Genomic DNA, 18,819 nt, shown 5'->3' on the forward strand with positions numbered 1-18,819 from the left:
AACATGACTTGATGTGCAGTGAGGACGAAAACGTGGATGTGCAGCGAACGCGCGTGTAGACATCAAATGACTTTGTTCAAAAGAGGCCACAGAGTGCGAACGGGGGTGTGGGACTGCTGACAGCCCACTCAAATGCCCGAGCCCGAGTAGAGTCGCGGCGCGTCGACGTCAAGTGAAAGGACGCGTCAAAAGGGAAATCGTTGCTTTTTATACGATTGATCTGTCGGTTGGTCATTCTTTTGACTCCAACCACGCCAAATGTGTACGTGCCGTGTTCAGCTTGGAAAGACGGGCAGAAGCCCTATTCCTCCGCGGCGGCGGCGGTGGGGGGGGGGGAGGGATGGAAGGGATGGAAGAAGAGGTCATGGGTGGAGCTCGACGGCGGGGGAAGGGGAGATGCCCCAAGAACAACAGAGAAAACAGCACGACACACACACACACACACACGCAGTCCTGAAAAGGTTCACTTGAGCGGGGTGCCTTGAATTCCAGACAGGCAAGAGGTGAAGCAGCACAGCAGCTCTTCGTATACTCTCAAGAAGTGCTCCTTTGCGGCTGAAACATCGGCCGCGGCGCTTTGGGACGCGAGAGACGGCGCGCCACCACTCACGGCCCCCGAGTGCAACATCACCACATCGAGCTCCCCTGGACCGCAAAAAAGGCGCAGCACCTCTGGCAGCAGTCTCGATCCACTTGTTGCCCACGACCGTTGCGCGTGCGCAAATCTTGTTACCAGCACGTCACCGCTCGCCACGAGCATCGAGAAGAGCTCATCGCTGCCGCTTAGCAGCGAGGTCACCGGCAACGACGAATTTACCATCAAGGGCATGGCAAACAGCATCCATGCGTCTACGGCGGCCGGCAGCCGCCACTCTGTCCCGGGAGTACACAGCTGGTGCACGGCAAGAACATAGTCCTCCTTGAAAGTGTCAGCATCTGCACTGTGTTGACGCGCACGATCGGCCGCAGCCGCCAACACAAGCAACTCTTCTGTCGAGAAGGAGCTGGGCGAATGACTTAAGAGGCTGTGAAGGTTTGCTGCCGTCCAGAGCCGCCGCAACGCGACTACCAGCAGTTGTGTGTCAGCTACCGCACCTGAGGTTGAGGGTGGCGGCCACAGGTCAGTGCGTAGAAGACACGCTACCAGCCGCACACACCGCCTCGCCTGAGCCGCAGGAGCGGCAGTAGTAGAGGCGTGCACCAGTGTGGCGGCGTCGCCGTCTGCTATCAAGCGAGCAAGTTTCAGGGGTGCGCAGACGTAGACGCCGATCTCTCGATCGCCACGTACCAGGCACGGTGACGCATGCAACGAGTATCGACGCATTGCAGCCCGCTCAGTGGCCGTGAAAAGAATTGAAGGCGAGCGTGTGCCCTCCGCGGGCTCTCGTGTGTGCACTTTGATGAGGGTGCCAAGATGCGCCTGGATCACACTCGCGCAACTCAATCCACCCTGTCCCGTGGACACCGCGGTGATGGGCGAAAAGAAGTCTCGCGTCGTCGCTCGGCCGTATTGCAAAGAATGCAAAGCAGAAAAACGAGAAAGTTCCCAGCACGCGTGCAGGTGCAACGCATCATCAAAGGCACTCACCACGGATTCCCTCGATGCACCCAGCGCACTGACCTGGGTGAACGACGCAAGCGCGCGGCGTAGCACCGTCCACAACGTCTGGGCTGACACACGCTGCTGCTCCGGCTGCCGGAGCTCTGAGACGGCGCTGAGAAGCGCAATGGTGTGTTGCACGACTCTTTGGAGCGATAGACGCCGTGCCTGAGACGCCAGCCTGCGGACCGCAAGCACTACGAAAGCGTCGTAGGTCGCTGGCGGCGGAGCGTGAAAGAAGCGTAGGGCGTTCACTACACCCACCAAGTCCTTGATTGCAGCCCTTCGCGCAAGAGACATAAAAGACTCCTCGGTTCGCACGAACGAGTCCAAGCGGAGTAGCGTTTTCTCCACCAGACGCTGCAATGGCGCGTGCATCGCCGCCTTGCTCGACGCATTGCCGCGGCCAGAAGTGCAGTTGCTGTGTGGTGTGGACCGCAGTTCCAAGTAGGTGTCGGGGCTTGTGCAGCCAGAGCGGCAGAGCCCTCGCAGGAGGGCGCAGCACTGCTGCAACGCACATCGATCCATCTTCGGCTCCACGGCGGCGGCCAGCGCGCCCATCAGGCGGCTATTCCAAGCACCTAGTCGTGTTAGAGCCCGAATGAGTAGTGACAATTCCAATGGGTCAAGACGCTCAGCGCAATCGCGGAGCTCCGGCAAAACGCTGTACAGCATCTCTGGGTGCGGGTGCTGAACTGTTTCAAATGCCTGCAAAAGTATCAGGAGATCTTTTGGGTTCTGCACCAAGGAGTGAGCGGGCGCAACTTTGAGCTGCTCGTCGTTAGTGTTTGCTGCTGTCTCACTTGATACTTTTGCGGAGATGTTCGAGGAGTATTGCTGGTGCTGCCTGGCTAGACCCACAATGGTATCGCCTAGCAATTCCAGTGTGTCACAAACCGCTTGGTCAAGAGCGGCAGAGGCGGAGCTTGCCGGTGAAGTGTCGAGAGGTAGCGATGACTCATCAGCATCCTCGAACGCTTTCCTTTCCAACTCGGCCAAGGTCGTTCCCTCGGCGCCATCCTCTACCGTCAAACCGCCGTCAAGCACACCGACCTCTGGGTGAAGCACTTCGTCGCGCACCGCAGGCGCCGCGGCAGACATGCCGCTGTCCCGCTTCACTGCGTCGATACCACCGTGTACGAGGCGATAAATCCGCGCCAGCACATTGGCCGTTCTGCTTAGTAGCCCCAGCGGCATCGGCGGTGGACTCCCGCCGTCCAACTCTGCCCACCACGTCTCAGAGAGAGTGGCCTCCGTTGCATAAGCATTCACGACAGAGTGTGCAACTTCAAGGTAGGACTCAAGGGTACTTATCTGAGCCTGTCGCCAAGACGTGCTCTTCACCATCGCGTCTTCTGCCTCACCAAAGGGCAGCTGCAGTGAGTCAAAATAGGACACGAGTGACCGCCCCAGGTCTGACGTGCGGTGCAGCTTCTTTACAACCTCAGCGTATGCTCGAGCTGTACCGCGTGCGGTCGAGGTCGACTCCCCACCGCCCACCACGCCGACGCTCCCCTCCAGAAGCGCGCCGCACTGAGCAGCAAATACCTCCAGAAAAATGACAGGGGACACAGTCCGGGACATGTGAGTCGAACGGGACGCATCCATCAAAGTTTTGCAGTTATCCAAGCTGAGCGTGAGAGTCATCGCCGCCGCCGCCGCCGGGTCAGGGCTTGTGGCCTCGCCACTTGAGGGGTGAACGAGCCCGGCTGCGCAGTGGGACCACATGGCGCGCATGAACCGCTGTGCCGCTGCCCGGGGGAGCACGCTTGCGGTATACAAGTCGGACATAACGCTCGCAAGCGCACTCAGCTCCACGCCCCTGCATTCTGATGCCATTTTAACAGCCTGTACGGCAAAGATAGACGCCAACTTCACCTCCCTTCGCGTCCACCTACGAGAAGACGCCCCCGTCAGCGCGCGCGCGGCGGCTGTGTTCAGCGTGATGTCATCCGACTGTTTCACAACCGCCTCACCGCCGGCCACTGCGACGGCAGCGGTTGCACGATTACCCAACAGTCGGCGGCGCAAGAGCGAGGAAACCAATACCAGATCCTTTGGACTCGCAGCAGCACGAACAAGTTTCGCTAGACCACGCGACATGCCGCTCATCAACACAGTGGCTCGTTGCCCCTCTAGGACAGTGGGATCTTCCTCGAGGTCCCTCGGGGCGTCGTTGGAGTGCAGTGGAGACACTCTTTCACGCCTCCGAGAGGCGTACTGCGCAAACCGTTGAACAGCGTCTCCCACGACTACGCGCAGGCGGATCGTGGCTGAGGAAGATGAGAGCATGTCCAGATTGCTTTGCATGGCGAGGGCAAACAGCGGCTCCACTTTGTTGAAGAAGTCGGCGCACTGCGGTGCAGAGAGCTGCACAAAGGATGTCAGTAGGTGCGCGGCGTCCGTGGCGAGAAGATGCGGTGGTGTCGCCGGTTCGCACGGGGTCGTGGTTTCAGAGGCAAGGACAATAGCGCGCTGAACGCACTGCGTCACAACACGCGAAGTGGTGCAAAAGCGATAGCGTCTCAGGGCCTCATCGCCCTCCCCACCAGCACCAGGGCCAAACTGCGGCCTGTGCTCCCTCTCCTCGAAGCGTGCGAGAGCCGCCACAAAGGGCACAAGCTGGTTTGCGCCAACAACGTGCATTTGCTCCCCGAAGCGTTGCGACAAAAGCTCTACGATGTCCGCGCTCACCGTCACCCCCGGCACCTCCTCCCATCGGGAGAGGTTCGAAAGGAGAACACCGCAATCCGACGCCCGGAGCTGCAGGGCCTGCGTCTCACGCAGGAGAAACATGGCTGGACGGAAGGCGGCTTGAATAGAAAGCAGCAGTGATGCCGGGAGGGCGGACGGTCGCTTCTGACGCACCTTGTTTATTACTTGCGCAGCATCACAGAGATCTTTGACAGTGGCAGATGCCAACCCCCCGGGCAACGCCTGTAGAGCGTAGGCAAGTATCAAGTTCCCATGAGTCGGTTCGATACTGGGCTGCAACCCCACTTGAATGAGCTCCACCACTTCCGTGACCCGCACGCTTGGGGCAGTCCCCCTCGCTCCCATGATAGCGCTGCCCGCAGCGCCGTCGGCAGCGGCTTTAGCCAACCCAGAACCTCCCTCCGCCCCCTCGAGGATACGCTCCACCAAAGGTAGCAAGACGCGGTAACACAAGAGGGTGCGCCGCGAGGCAGACTCTCGTTGGTCACGAGAGAGCCCCAACGTCGGTGCTGCCGAGATGCACATCTTTTCTAGGCCGTGGAGACACTGCATCCACTCGAGCACGTCTGACGGAGAGAGGTACGCCACCGCTGCAGGCGCTTCATCAGTGCCGCTGTGACTGCATTGATCGCATTGGCGCCTGAGTGCTGCCACGCTCGCTTCTGACATCTTCAGCATTTTCTCGAGCTCCTCAGCCGCTTCACCAGGCGTCACCGTCGTGTCGGCCTCTGGAGAAGACATCACCGATTCCGTCGGTCTACTGCCCAGCCGCAGAGCGGCCCACTTAGCAACCATGCCCATGACAGACGTGATGGCAACTAGGTGCTGCTGAACAGTAGCCGCGGAAGAACTGGAGACGGTGTCTGCCGACTCCGTAGCTGATCCAGGCGAAGTAGAGGCTACGTCTTGGAGCGCAAACAGGAGAGGCTCGTAAAGCTCTTCGAGCACAAACGCCACACCAACTGTGGGCCCATCGGAGAGGTTAATCAGGGGCATGCAGAGCGACATCACCTGACGCGGGGTGTGTAGTGAATCCTTGTTTAGCTTGATCCAATGAAGCGCCTGCTGCACGCGAGGAAATGTAGTGGAGGCACCAAAGGCTGCAGCAGTGTTGAGCAGCTTGCCAATCTCCGACCCATAGGCGGGAGAGCTCTGTGAGACATCCGAAAGATTGTCTCTGGAGCGCACCTCACTGTTCAGAAGCCGCATGGCCTCGGTGCAGAGAAGGATAGCTGTTTGAAGTACAGAGGCGGCGGCTGAGCTGCCAGCGTCGCCACTGCCTTTTTGCTTCCCCGAATCCCCCGCATCGATATGTTTTACTGACTGAGAGGTGGAAGGACCTGATGTCTTGGCGACGGACTGCGATCGATACCGCGCCAAAACAGCCGCAATCGCCTGCTGCTGTTGGGTGTGTCGAAGTCGATGGAACTGGTTCCGCATACGCATCAAAGAAGCGAGAACAGAGACAGAACGAGCGCTCGGCGAAGACGATACGTGCGCAGGCTGCAGGTGTTGCTGCGAGCCAGACGGGCGGGAATAGCCCCCGAGCGAGCGTACGGCAGAGCGGTTCATTGGAGCTGCAACTCTCGCGGGAACGCCGCCAGGCGCAGGCACACCGTCAATATCACCCTTTTTGTCACTGCGGGGAAAAAAGGGGGGTTGTAGTTTGACTCTCGTGCTTTCCCCCCTCCCAGGTGTGAGGGGTCTTTAGTGGTGTCCCTAGTCTTTGTTATCTTTTCCCTCCTGATATTTTGAATGTGGTGATCCGTCCATATGAACGCGCGCCCGCATGGTTGATCCCGCGGGGGGGAGGGGAAGGACGTGTGGCGCAGTTATACAATCCGGGAGGCCGCGGCAGGGCAAAGAAAAAAGGGAAAAGCGCAAAGAAAAGCACACAAAACGTTAGAGGTAGTCAGCAATGACAAACAAGGGTCAAAGGGGAGGAGGGGGAGAAAGATTGAAGCGTCCGTGGGTGGAAAAAAACATTTCAAGGGTGCGATCATCACAAAACCCAATACGGAGGAGGGAGATTGGGGTGGGGGGGGGGGGCCTTCGCAGTTGACCATGAAGTGTCAGAAAAAATATAAAAATGAATAAACGGCAGAGAGATGAGTTTACCTGCGGCCACGCAGCTCACCCCTCCCTCCGCCCCCACACGCCGTCTTTTCCGCAGCGATCGTGCATGGAAGGGATCTCAACGTCCTACGCAGTGAGCGCATTCAAGAAGCGAGAAAGTAGTAGAGAAGTGCATTGGCGGTTGCCCTCTTTGGCTGGCCCTTCTTTAAACCCCCGTCGGTGTGCACTTCAATCTTTTCTTCTCGCCATTTGTGTGTCTTCTTTTTAGTTTTATGGTGAGTGGGTGGGCGGGGGGTGGTGTCCGCAAAATACAGAAGCTGGAAAAATATATACGGCCGAAGAGGCGACAGCGAGCATGAACGCACATATGATGTGTGCATGTATATGTGAGGGTGCAATTCACTCAATCATGTATAGAGAGAAAGAGGCGCTGAATCATAACTGTGTAAAAAGAAACCGAGGGCAACGGGTTCGTGGAAGCCAAAGAGAGCGGCCATCAGGAAAAAAACGAGTCAAAACAGCCGCACAATTCCCCTCCCCCCCCCTCTCTCTCTCTCTCTTCAGAGTGAATCACGCAGACACACACACACATAGGGGAAAGAAACGCCGACATCATAGAGAGCAGCTGTCCCCACTAACAAGACAATGCAAGCACGTTTCCAGATTCGTTTTGTTGTCGTTTCACCACCTCATAATTCTCTCCCCCGCCCCCTGGGTGTGCCTTTTGTTTTGCCCCTCTCAAGATTACACTATGGATTTCCACATCCGTGCCCCTCTCGTGCCTCCCAGGGCTGAGGACAAGGAGGAAGAACGAGTCGCAGACCTCAGTTTAGTATTCCCCCTTTTCATGTGTGTGTGCGCGCGCGCACGCGCCAGGCAACAGGAAAGACGCGCTGCCTGGAAACGAAAGCGATGAGCGACGAGTTACACACGGTAGGGAAAGAGGGGAGAGGTGAAAAAGGGAAATCAAATGTCCAAGTCACTTCGCGGCGGTGCAAGTGCCTTGAGCACTCCTGACATCCCGGCCACACGTTCGTCTTATGCGGCGTCTCTGTGATCTCTTTTTTGCTTATTAAAGAGGAGGAGGCGGAGAGAGAGAAAGAGAAACCAAGAACTCCTTTTTAGGAAGTCTAATGTGATCGGAGGAAAAAAAAACCGATAAAAAAGAGGTGGGAAAAAACGTTAGAACCACAAAAGGTTGGCGACCCCCCAGACTTAGCAACGGCTCGTCTTCCCGTTTAGGTTCCGTTTGCGGCTCCACGACCAGCGCCACTCACACCGCAGAGCCGTAGTTGGGTACCTGCACTCTTACTAACGGCGAGCTACAGCCGCTCCCATACAGGGCGCTCACCCCATCGTCTTGCGAGCTTTGACGCCGCTGGTAACGTTTGCCCCCGTTTAAGCAGTACTGGATTTGACGGTACACTATCAAAGAGGGAACGGTGATGAGAACAATCGCGAGCACCACAGACCATATCGACGCCGCCGTGCACAATGCAACGTAGCGGAGCTTGCCATTGTTGTTCAGCTCATAACAAAAAGGGATATTCTGCTGGTGTTCCAAAAGTGCCGACATGACGAATTCCGGCTGATCCGGCAGCTGCTTCGCGAAGAAGCCGAGAAACGGCGAAGGCCCGTAGCTGCTTGTGTAGTCAGTCAGGAATGGAGACGCGTAGGAATAGATGCGGCGGCCATTGCGATCGGCGATCAGAAGCACATCGCGGGAGGGGTTCTCGTAGATACCGCTTGCCGCGTGCAGTGGGTTTGGGCGGTTGATCGTGTAGAAGCGATGTGCCCGCATGAAATCGTCGCCAAAGATGTTGGCCTGCATACCGTTGTTGGTTGCAGTACCCTGGTAAGAAGAGAACTGCACCATGTACGCCATGCCCTCTTCCTTGCTAGTGACGTAAATGTACGGCACCTCGAAGCGCTGCATGAGGACACCAGCAGCGGAGACGGACAGCGACGACGAGTCAGCGGTGTAGTAGCGACTGGGAAACATAACTTGAATCGGGGACGGCACGCTCAGGCCGAAGAGACGCTCACCGTTATCGGGGTCAAAGACGTGTACGGTGTTCCCTGAAACGTCACAGACGAGCAGGTAGTACATCATCGTATCATTTGCCACGGCGAAGATGCCCGGGGGGGCGCCACTCTCGATTAGGGCGCGCGGCAGCAGCGGCGACACAGTGATGCCGCGAACGGAGCTCATTGAGTAGGATGAGCTCCATGACGATGCGAAGAGCCCAGCGTCATTGGATATGCTTTTTGACGATACCGTGGTGTTCTGCTCCGGTGACGTCCCTTCGACGGCCTCCAGGGCGGCCATCACGTTTCGAGACGGCTTCCAGGCCGGGTAACGCATGTGTTGAGAACCGCTAGTGGCGGCCATCGGCGTCACGTCCCCCTTCGGGTTGCGCCTGTACCGCGTGATGGTGACTGAGTTCTGGTTTGACACGTACATGTCCTCGGTCAGCGGGTGGAAGGCGATATCGTACGGGTGATCCAAAAACGGATTCTCCGCGTTCTGCAGCATCACGGTGAAGAGGTAATCGCGAGTGCAATTCTCCTTCATTGTGTTATTCAGCAAACCGTTGCCGCTGACGGCGAAGATGCGGCTGTAAGACCCGCGGGCGCTGGAGACATAGAGATGACCTGCCGGACCAAAGCGCATTGAGCGTAACTTTTCGACATGCACACCAGGCGGAAAAGAGGCTTTGTTGAGCACCGGGCCGAGGTAATTGCCGAGTGTGTCGAACGACCAAATGTTATCGCCCATGTTGGACGTGACGTAGATTGCATGGGTGTTGCCATTAGAAGGGCATAGTGCGTGGCCCGAGTAGCTGCAGACCAGAATCGCCAGCAGCAGCGCTGCAACCAGTTTCGCTACCGAACAGGAGGAGGAGGATGGCATTTTGCTCCCACATGCATACCGGGGGAGGGGGAGGGGGAAGGAGGGGGGGTAGCCGTGAGGACGGGAAGAACGTGTACACGCAACCCAACAACTCGGACAATTATATGAAAAGGGAGGGGGAGGGAGGGGGGGGGTCAAAACGACACAGATGAGAACAACAGACGCAATAACGACACTCAAGGACACATACGCGTGCAGATGTGCACGCACACAAACGGGGGAAGAGAGATTAGAGGAAAACAGAACGTCTACGGTATGGACAAAAAAAAACACAGCAACGCAGTGCCCCGAAGCGGCGAAGGAGTGAGTGAAGTAGGGCAGTTGAAGCGCAGTTGCCGTGAGACGCTCGCCAGTGTTGAGCTAGAAAATTGCACGGAAGAGGAGTCGCGAGACAAAGGGAGGAACGAGGCGTGGAGAGAGGCGCAGAGGGGGGAGGGGGTCAGACAGGCGGATTCGTGTAAGGTTGGACGACTAGGCAACGATGGCTCGACGGTGTCGTGGCGAGAGAAAAAAGCGAGCGAGGCGCAGTGGCATACTTGGAGGTGTGTTTATCTTGAATGAAGCGCCGTCTCGACAAACAGAGAGGCGGCAAAACAGAGATGGAAGTGGGCCACCGTGAGACAAAGGGCTGCGAATCGCACCTGGGGAGAGGGAGCAGTGGTGCGGTTAGATCGCGAGAAGGAATGATGCCATGCACAGCACCACCGCTGCACCAGCTCTGCACATTTGGATAATGTGCCTCTCTGGCGACGACAGGCGGAAGGAGGTTCCAATCAGGGAGCGTAAAGAACCCCAAAACCCAACATTGAGAACAGTTCGTGTGTGTGCGTGTGTGTGAAACGGAGAGAGCCGGAGATAGTAAACGCGGCGCTCTCATACCAGATGGAAAAAGCGGCTTGCACACTCGCTGTCCCGCAGCAGATGAGAAGTCGAAGAGATGTCAAGGAAATGACGTGGTGGTGGAAACAAAGGCAACAATGTCACACCAAGACCATCGCAACGGTGTGACCGGCGGGGGGGGAAGCACACAAAGAAGAACGCGATACGTCAACAGCAAAAAAAAGGAGAGGGAATTGGGCATCAAGAGGAGGAAACAAAAAAAAAGGAAATCTGTCGTCCGCGAAACGCACACACACACAACCAAAGAGAAAACGAGACACCAATGCAACTCTCTGGTTGTGGTAGTAAACCACAAGGCGGCGGCGACGGCGTAAGAAGGAAATGGGATGCAGGCAATCGGATATGGGCATTCGATATAACATCGGTGGGGGAAAAACGGAGGCGAAGGGATGCTGCCTGGGTAAAGAAAACAGAAGAAAAAAGGCTCAACGTGAGCTGCACAAAGCTGCCTGCGACTGTGTTTTCCGCCCTCCCCTTCTTCACTAGTCCCCCCCCCCCTCTGCCTCCCTCCCTCTCCCCACCCGCCCGCCTTCTTTACTGGAGACGCCTTCCCTATATAGTCGAGAAGAGTACGTACTTGACGTCGACGAAAGGCTCAATACCGTACTTGGACCCGTCCCGGCCGAGTCCACTCTCCTTGACTCCGCCGAAGGGTGCGCTCGGACTGGATAATGCAGTGTCGTTGACACCCACCATGCCATAGCGCAACGCCCGCGCAACGCGGTGCTGGCGACGGTAATCGCTGGTGAAGAAGTACGACGCCAAACCGGCTCGTGTGTCGTTCGCCATCCTAACGGCGTTCTCTTCTGTGTCAAAAGAGATGAGAGGCAGGACAGGGCCAAAGAGCTCGTGGTGGCAGCACAATGCGGTATCGTGCGGCACGTTGGTCAACAGCGTCGGCTCGAAGAAGTAGCCGCTGCCCTCCAGAGCCTTTCCACCCACCATCACCGTGGCCCCTTTTTTTACAGCGTCCTCTACCGCAGAAGTCATGCGCTTTAGTACGTCACTTCCTATCAGAGCACCAACCTTCACTGAAGGGTCAAAGCTGTTGCCCACCTTCAGTGCGCGCACCCGCTCAGCCACGAGGCTCTTGAACTCCTCATACACCTTCGCCTGTACTAACGCGCGGTTCACACAGATGCACGTTTGGCCCGCATTGCGGAACTTGGCGGCGATGAGCTGATCAGCGGCCCGAGGCAGGTCAGCATCGTCAAAAACAATAAACGGCGCATTGCCGCCAAGCTCCATGCCGACCTTCTTCATGGTTTCGGCGCACTGGCGATAGAGGTGCTTGCCGACACGAGTAGACCCGGTAAAAGAGATCTTTCGAACGTCAAAAGACTCGACGAGTGCATCACCGATCTTCGGGGCGTCACCGGTGACCACGTTGAGGACTCCTCGCGGGACGCCAGCCTCATCGGCAAGCTGGGCCAGCGCCATTGCTGTGAACGGGGTCAGCTCGGCTGGCTTCAGCACGACGGTGCAGCCGGCCGCGATGGCGGCGCAAGCGGCACGAGTGATCATCGCCGCAGGGAAGTTCCACGGGGTGATAATGCCGACAACGCCGATCGGTTCCCGGAGGACGGTTGTCTGCACGCCTTGGCGAGGGCCGGGGATGATATCACCGTAAATTCTCTCTGCCTCGCCAGCGTACCAGTCCGCGAACCCTTGCGCGTACAGCACCTCGCCCCTTCCCTCCGCGATCACCTTGCCGGACTCGCGGGATAGGATGTTTGCGAGAACTTCCTTGTGCTGAAGCATGAGCTGTCCCCAGCGCCGTACCGCTGCGGCGCGCTGGCCGGGCATGACGAGCCTCCAGCTTTCATAAGCAATCTTGGCGGCCTCGATAGCGGCCGCCGCCTCTGCGTAGCCCATGTATGGGATGGTGCCAATAATCTGGTTCGTGCACGGGTCCTCCACGTCCAGCGTTTTGTCCGAGTGCGCGCTTGATACCCACGTGCCGTTGATGTAGCACGCCGGCTCCTTCATCATGTGCGTGGCTCCTGACGCGTACTGAGCCGCGTTAGCCCAGTCAAAGGGCTTGAAGTCTTTAGCGCCAACCGTGCGAAAGAGCTTTGACATTGGTAGAAAAGCGAATAGGGGTCTGGGACGGAGAGAGTGTGTAGGGGAGGAGGGGAGGAGGGGAGGGGGGGACTCAGAAGATTGCGATTGTCCTGGCAGTGAGATCGATCGTCAAAAAAAAAAAATACCCAAAGCGCAGATTTCTTCACCCCCCTCACACCCTTTCGCTTCTCTCTTTTTGATGTTTTTTGACGGCACGGGTGAATGTGTGAGACAGAGAGGGCGCGTGGTCTTTGCAGCACGCAACTAGAGACAGAGAGCATCCATTGAGAGGCCGGTGATGCGGTGTGGAAAAGAGTTCAGAGAGCGATTTTCGGACAACAAAAAAAAGATGACGGAGGGAAAAGAAGGATGTGCACGTAAATACGATCTCTGAAGAGAGACCAGGGGGAGTCCGAGACACGAGAAACTCTGCGCAGCATCGCTGGATGATCAGCTGCCGTTCAACACGGAGGGCAGCGGTACTTTAAAGGGGGAGAACACACACCCCCCTTCTCCTGCCGTGTGTGTGTGAGTGTCTGTGTGTCCATGGTGCGTTGCGTGCACAGCGGAAGGGGATAGCACTCGCCTCATCTTTCGATTGGGGGAGGAAGGAGGGAGGCGAAGCAGCTGCGGGGTTGCGAGTGCGCGCACGCCGACCAAGGGGTTCGATGTCACAGACGGCGCAGCTCCATAGAAAATAATAAAACTTGAATGCTGGCAGTCGCGTGCACGCAAAGACCAAGTAAACAAGCACACATCCACAAACAAGAGGCCTTGCTGGTGGTTTGCAACACTACTATTATCGGTTTTGTCTGTTTTTTTTGAAGGAGGAGGGGCTGAAAAAGAAAGGCGAGGGAAAAAAGCAACAACAAAAGGGGGAAAAACGCAGGGAGAGCCCTATGGCACACACCACACAACTCTGGGCACAGGCGCACAGACGCGTACATTACAGTGACAACCAAGAACTTCACAGCGCCAGAACAACGCCACAAGAAGCCAGTATTCCTCCCTCTATTCAAGACCAACTTGTATATATGTACACACACATACCCTCCGCTCTCCCTTTATGCGTTTGGACCGCTCCCATTCAGCGTATCTCTGTTTCATATTGTCCACTAGCGAAAAATAAAAAAAAAACGACCACACACATCGGGAGGCGGGCTACGGGGGATGGGGGCGGATGGGGGGGGCGGCGGCCCCTCTACACTCTCTACACCGTGTGCAAAAGTAATAATAATAATTGCTGGTGTATGGGCGTGGCGTGAAGGATACGCACACGTCGCCTCTAGGCACCCAAAGACATACATGCCACCCCCCCCGCTCCTCAATTCTACTGATAGACGTTTGCACAGACACACTGGGGTTGGATATTCACCCAAAGACCACAGCGGCGTGTGTGTGTGTGTGTGTGTCTGTCTTTATGAGCCGCAGCCCACAGACATGCACACGTCCATTAAGCGGTTTCTGCCTCAAGGAGGATTCTGATCGGCTTGATTCGTGAAGGAATGAAGACATCGAGACCATCAGTACGCCGTGTGGATCAGCTAAAACGTTGGTTGGCGCATCGCGTGGCTACACACAACCCCATCCAACCTGCACTTCTTTCAACAGCGGCGGTAAACAGTAACGCACTGCCGACAGCAGAACGATCGCAGTGAGTATGCACTTGGTAGATACAGAACCATCACTGCCTCTGATGGTAGCCAACGCGCCAGTCGTTCCCCCGCCGCCCCCACCTCCCCGCACCATACCTGCTGTGCGTTTATCACTACTGGTTTGAAAATCACGCATACGCTGCCTACTCGACCTCCTCTGGCAGGTCCTTGTAGAGGGTGTCCATCTGCGGACCCCAAGCGTCGGCCCACTTGTAGCCGGTGCCGAGCTTGCGGCGCCACACACGCAAGTAATCATCCTTGAACTCGGAGCGAGCGGTATACTTGGTGCCCATGCGCAAGTAGACGACCCACATCACTACAAAATACCCGAGGACGGTGAAGACGGCTCCGCTGTACACCGGAAACTTCATGTGCGTCAGCTCTGTGTAGCTGCGGCGAGACACTGCCGCGGGTACACTAGAAAGCCCACGCACCGAAGACGCTCCCAAGGCACGGCGAAACATGTTTTCCCCTTGAACCTTTAAAGATATTTGATGCCTTGTAGAAATAAATCAAAATGAAGAGAGTAAGTCTGTCTCTCCCCCTGTGTACGCATATATAAACACCGTGTGGGACAACGCGTGCTCGATGCCACGTTGGCAGTGTTTTACAAATGGAGGAAGTCGCTTTGGCAAAAGATTTCTTTTCAGCGGTGTTTCGTGTTTTTTCGTTGTGGATGTGAGTGACACAATACACGACGAGCGACGGTGTGTGTGTGTGAGATAATATATATATATATATATTCGAGTAGTCACAGGAAAAAAAAGGGGGGAGGGCGGCGAGATAAGCGTGCGAAAAGCTACGCAACGAGAGTAGATGCGGCGAACAAGTGTAAGGCCGCTGGAAAAAGAAGAACGGGAGAGAGGCGGGACTGCCGCCGCCCCACGCTTCCCAAGTCAACTCTGTGTGACCGTAGCCATTCTTTATGGTGCCTTCGTAGCAGGATGAAACATTTTTTTTCTCAAAGATGACGTATACTTTTCAGGCGCGCCTTGGTATGTTTTGCATCTGCGCATTAATTGTGCCGCTGACTGCGTGACACAGAAGTAGAGTGGGGGCAAGGAAGTAGTGCAGGCCTAGGAATAGGTATGCACTTTTTTTCCTTCTCAACACAAGACCCCCTTTCATTGGTCTCCGTGCATGTCAGCGCTGACTCACAAGTGAAGGAGGAGGTGCAGCGGAACACAGGAACCACAACCAACAGCAGCCGTGCGTGCCAGAGAAGGAAAAAAAATCGAGAGGTCAATTGAATCCCCCCCAAAAAAAAAATCATCGGAATCGTAGAGCAGACTCCGGGGTTCCAAGCAGCTGTAAACGCACCAAAAAGAAAAAAGGGGGAGAAAAAAAAGATGAGGGAAAGAAGTATGCACAGACTCCTGCGCATACACTGAGCATGCCGCGTGAGAGGGAGGGGGAAGAGCGGGGGTCGGGGGAGAGGGAGATGCGCGCGAGGATCCATCCAGGGACACTCCTTACTGCTAACCGCTTCACCGTTGCGATATGCGTGGTTGTGCCCTCAAAGTGTGCGTGTGTGTGTCTGTGGGGGGGCGGGGGGGGGAGGAGGGGGCTGCCCTTTTCCTTCCATCCCTCCGTCGAAACTGCGCGGACAGCGTCGCCCACGTGCGTCCGAGCTCGCCACACAAATATACATTCTGCTTACTGCACAGAAGCAGATGCCCCCGACTCGCGTGGGTGCAACGTCGTTTGACGCCCTCGCAGCAGCACACTCAGGGCAGCGTGCTTTCGCGACGATGCCGGGCACAGAATCCAGGGTAGAACGGTAGGCGCAGTCGAGGGTGCCCCGCCCATCGGGTGAGCCAAGGCGTCAGACATGTTTCTGTGACGCCTTCGCCGCAGCGCTGGTATTTCGTCGTGGTCAACTAGTGGTGACAGCCTGCCAGTCTCCCGAGGACCTCGGTGAGACGGACACGGTGCTGCGCGCACTGGGGCCAGACTAGCTTGCTTGGTGGCCATCGGAAACGCCTTGCCGCGTTGGTGGGCCTCGGACGGCTGCACTGGCTCCAGGTACCGGGCAATGAAGGCACGAAGGTGCGGCGCGGTAGGATTCAGCTCCTTGCAGGAGAGCACGTCCCGCAATGCATAGCGGCCCTGATTGAGCTTGAGACGACAAAGGGCTCGGTGGTAGTAAAACTGTGGGTTTTGGGGATCCGTTTTGATGGCGTTGGTGAACTCCGCCTCCGCCTGCTCTGGCTGATTCTGTGCGAAAAGCTTTCGACCCCACAAGTCGCGGAGCGAGGCTATTCGCTGCCGCGCCTCTGGCTGCTCCGGAGCAAAACACAGAACCGCTTCGTAGTCAGCGAGCGCCTCCTCAAACGACTCCATTTTGGTATAACAGTCGCCACGCGCCAGAAGCACCAGGAGGTTGTCTGGACGCCACTTGAGCGATTCAGAATAGTAGGTCACTGCGTCCTGCATATCGGCCTCGCCCTGCAAGGATGAGCCAATCTTGAACAACACCGCCGTGATGGCCTCGATCGCCCCCTTGTGCTCGCCGTTCGTCTCTCGCAAGCATCGGAAGAAGTCCTTGACGCTCTTCTTGTGCTCCCCTGCTGCAAGCTTCAGCTGGGCGCGGCGGTAAAGCAAGTCAACGTCGTTCGAGTAAATTCCGAGGCAGCAGTTAATACTGGCCTCATTGTTGCTGGCGAGGGCTGCCGTGCGGTACCGCGCGTACAGCTCAGTGAATAGGTACTTGGCGACCTCCAGCGACCCCGATGCGGCTTCCCTGGATGGCAGTGAGAGGGCCACCGCGCCCCCTCGTCCACTAGACGTCACTCCATTGACCTCGCCCTCGGCCTCGGTTGGTGTCTTGGTGGGGTCGGTGCCAGCCGCCGCCGCCTCCTGCATTTCCAGCAGCACTCGCGCCTTGCGAAATGCTTGACGGTTGCAGTACAGCTGAATCAGCAGCGCAGCCGTCTGCGGACGCCAGTTCACAAACGCGGCAAAGTGCTTCTCAAACAGCGCCTCCGCATCCTCATCACGTCGCAAGGCCATAAGATATACGCCGTGATGCAGTGCAATCGTCGCGTCGGCCAAAAGGTGTGGTGCCCTGAGCAGGGTCGCGCTGTTGTCTACGCCCTGAACCCCACCCCTGGCAACGGAGTCCAGCAGCTCCAGGGCCTCGGTGGTGCACCGGAGAGCTTGCTCGACGCCGCCTACCTGGTACAAAGAGAGTCCCAAAGCATCGAGCACGCCTGCAAGGCGCCTGCTTATCTCTTTCACAGTGAGTACTGCGCGTGGCTCTGGTGGATTCGGTGTGACCTCTGGTGCCTCGCCCACAGCCACAGTGGCGGGCGTCTCTAAGGGGGCCGCGAGATCAGAGAGCTGCGCTGCCGTCTCTGGCGGTTGTAGGTCGCGTGCAACCTCTGGATCACTGAGGACTGGCGGACCGTCGTCGTCGCTTGCCGACGACACAGGATCGGAGTCTGTGGCCGTCGTAAGACGACCTTCCAACGACTCCTGCGTATTATTTGGCATGCCAGCAGTAGGCGCTTCGTTGTCATCCTTCGGCAACTCGCTCTCTGATTGCTTCGATGAATCAACGGGAGAGTCGGCCGCTGAAAGAGGCTTGTCAACGGGGTTGGTTGGAACCTCGTTGCAGCGGCGACAGTAATCATTCAGCTCCTTCTTGTGCAGAGATAACAGTGCCCGCCGGTAACAACGCACAGCAGATCGGAGGTCGCAGAGAAACACGTAGCACTCGGCGAGCGCCACAATAGGACGAACATTTTCGGCATCGAAGAAGGACGCTTCCTGGAAGAGCTGAATGGCGTCGTAGATGAATCCGCCCCGCAACAGACACATGCCCGCCTGGTGCTTCTCACGCACTTTGAAGGCGGCGATGGACGAAGTGGATTCCCCCAAAGCGCTGCCCTTGACAAGGGCAGACAAAGATATCGTCGGCATCGCTTTGTTGTCTGCAGTGACGACGAGCAGGGAAAACAAAAAAAAAACTAAAATATATACATAAAGACAAGTCTAGCGTCGTGCCTGTCTTTACGTGTCTACGGGCATTCAGACGAGTGAGGGGAGCACAGAGCCTGATGAAAGTCATACAACAGCACCACGTGCGCGAGGTTGTGCTCCCTTGCGCCTGAGCGTCCCTGATTTGGCCTACGCGCAGCAATGTATGTACGGATTTGAAAGAAGGGGATATCCGAGCAACTGTGATGAACTTTGCTTGCGCGTGGAAAACAGGCAGTCAATGGGGTAGTGGTGGAGAGAAGAAGTGCAAAAAAAAAGATTTTTGTTCAAGAAAGACAAGAAATGAACGAAGAGGTGAGTTGGTGTGGTTGAGACGACGGCTGCAGCGCGGTGAGTCGAAGGGGGACACAGTGACGAGCCGCCTCGACGCTTGTGAGACATTACAACGACAGCGATTGCAGCCACTAACGTGTAAACGTTATGCCTACCCTACAATTGTATGTGCACACACGCACACACACACACACAGAGACGAGAACGCGATGCCTGTTGCGGTCGAGTCAGCGTTGCAGAAATGGCGACAGGTAGTATCTCTTGACAAGCCAGTCCAACCAACCAATCTGTGGTTATTTTGTTTCACATGACGATTCGCACACGCGTCATCTTTTTTCTGTTGAAAATGTTTTCATTGCGTTCGTGACTTAAACTTAGCGAACGCGAATGAGCGAGGGGAATATGACATGACTTTCTCAAGAGCGACAAGGTTGTGTGACGACGGGTAAGAAAGTGCGGACACGAGCTACTTGAGACAAAAGAAGCAGGACAGTGGCGATCCAACTTGAATCGCTAATACACAACACCCACACGCATGCAAACCGTTTCCCCTTACCAGAGAAGCTAATTCGGTAAAGTGACGTGGGGGGCATCGAAAAAAAAAAAACAACAAAAAAATC

General features: G+C 56.6%; 5 protein-coding genes across 5 annotated transcripts; all 5 read right to left on the reverse strand.

Annotated features, from left to right (window-relative positions):
• Nucleotides 1-463: 463 nt before the first annotated feature.
• JKF63_00165 (uncharacterized protein) lies at nucleotides 464-5,755 on the reverse strand (the record flags this gene model as incomplete). The annotated part of the gene is made up of 1 exon (XM_067896217.1): nucleotides 464-5,755. The coding sequence occupies one exon, from the start codon at nucleotides 5,753-5,755 to the stop codon at nucleotides 464-466; it is 5,292 nt and encodes a 1,763-aa protein (XP_067752374.1).
• A 1,909-nt stretch (nucleotides 5,756-7,664) lies between these two features.
• Nucleotides 7,665-9,305, reverse strand: JKF63_00166 (uncharacterized protein; the record flags this gene model as incomplete). Its single annotated transcript, XM_067896218.1, has 1 exon — nucleotides 7,665-9,305. One exon carries the CDS (start codon nucleotides 9,303-9,305, stop codon nucleotides 7,665-7,667), a length of 1,641 nt encoding a protein of 546 aa, XP_067752375.1.
• Nucleotides 9,306-10,757: 1,452 nt separating this feature from the next.
• Nucleotides 10,758-12,287, reverse strand: JKF63_00167 (uncharacterized protein; the record flags this gene model as incomplete). Its single annotated transcript, XM_067896219.1, has 1 exon — nucleotides 10,758-12,287. The coding sequence occupies one exon, from the start codon at nucleotides 12,285-12,287 to the stop codon at nucleotides 10,758-10,760; it is 1,530 nt and encodes a 509-aa protein (XP_067752376.1).
• Nucleotides 12,288-14,067: 1,780 nt separating this feature from the next.
• On the reverse strand, nucleotides 14,068-14,388 carry JKF63_00168 (uncharacterized protein; the record flags this gene model as incomplete). The annotated part of the gene is made up of 1 exon (XM_067896220.1): nucleotides 14,068-14,388. The coding sequence occupies one exon, from the start codon at nucleotides 14,386-14,388 to the stop codon at nucleotides 14,068-14,070; it is 321 nt and encodes a 106-aa protein (XP_067752377.1).
• Nucleotides 14,389-15,580: 1,192 nt separating this feature from the next.
• On the reverse strand, nucleotides 15,581-17,848 carry JKF63_00169 (uncharacterized protein; the record flags this gene model as incomplete). The annotated part of the gene is made up of 1 exon (XM_067896221.1): nucleotides 15,581-17,848. One exon carries the CDS (start codon nucleotides 17,846-17,848, stop codon nucleotides 15,581-15,583), a length of 2,268 nt encoding a protein of 755 aa, XP_067752378.1.
• Nucleotides 17,849-18,819: the final 971 nt, after the last annotated feature.

This window comes from Porcisia hertigi, chromosome 36 (genome assembly GCF_017918235.1).
Source record: "Porcisia hertigi strain C119 chromosome 36, whole genome shotgun sequence".
Classification (NCBI taxonomy): domain Eukaryota; phylum Euglenozoa; class Kinetoplastea; order Trypanosomatida; family Trypanosomatidae; genus Porcisia; species Porcisia hertigi.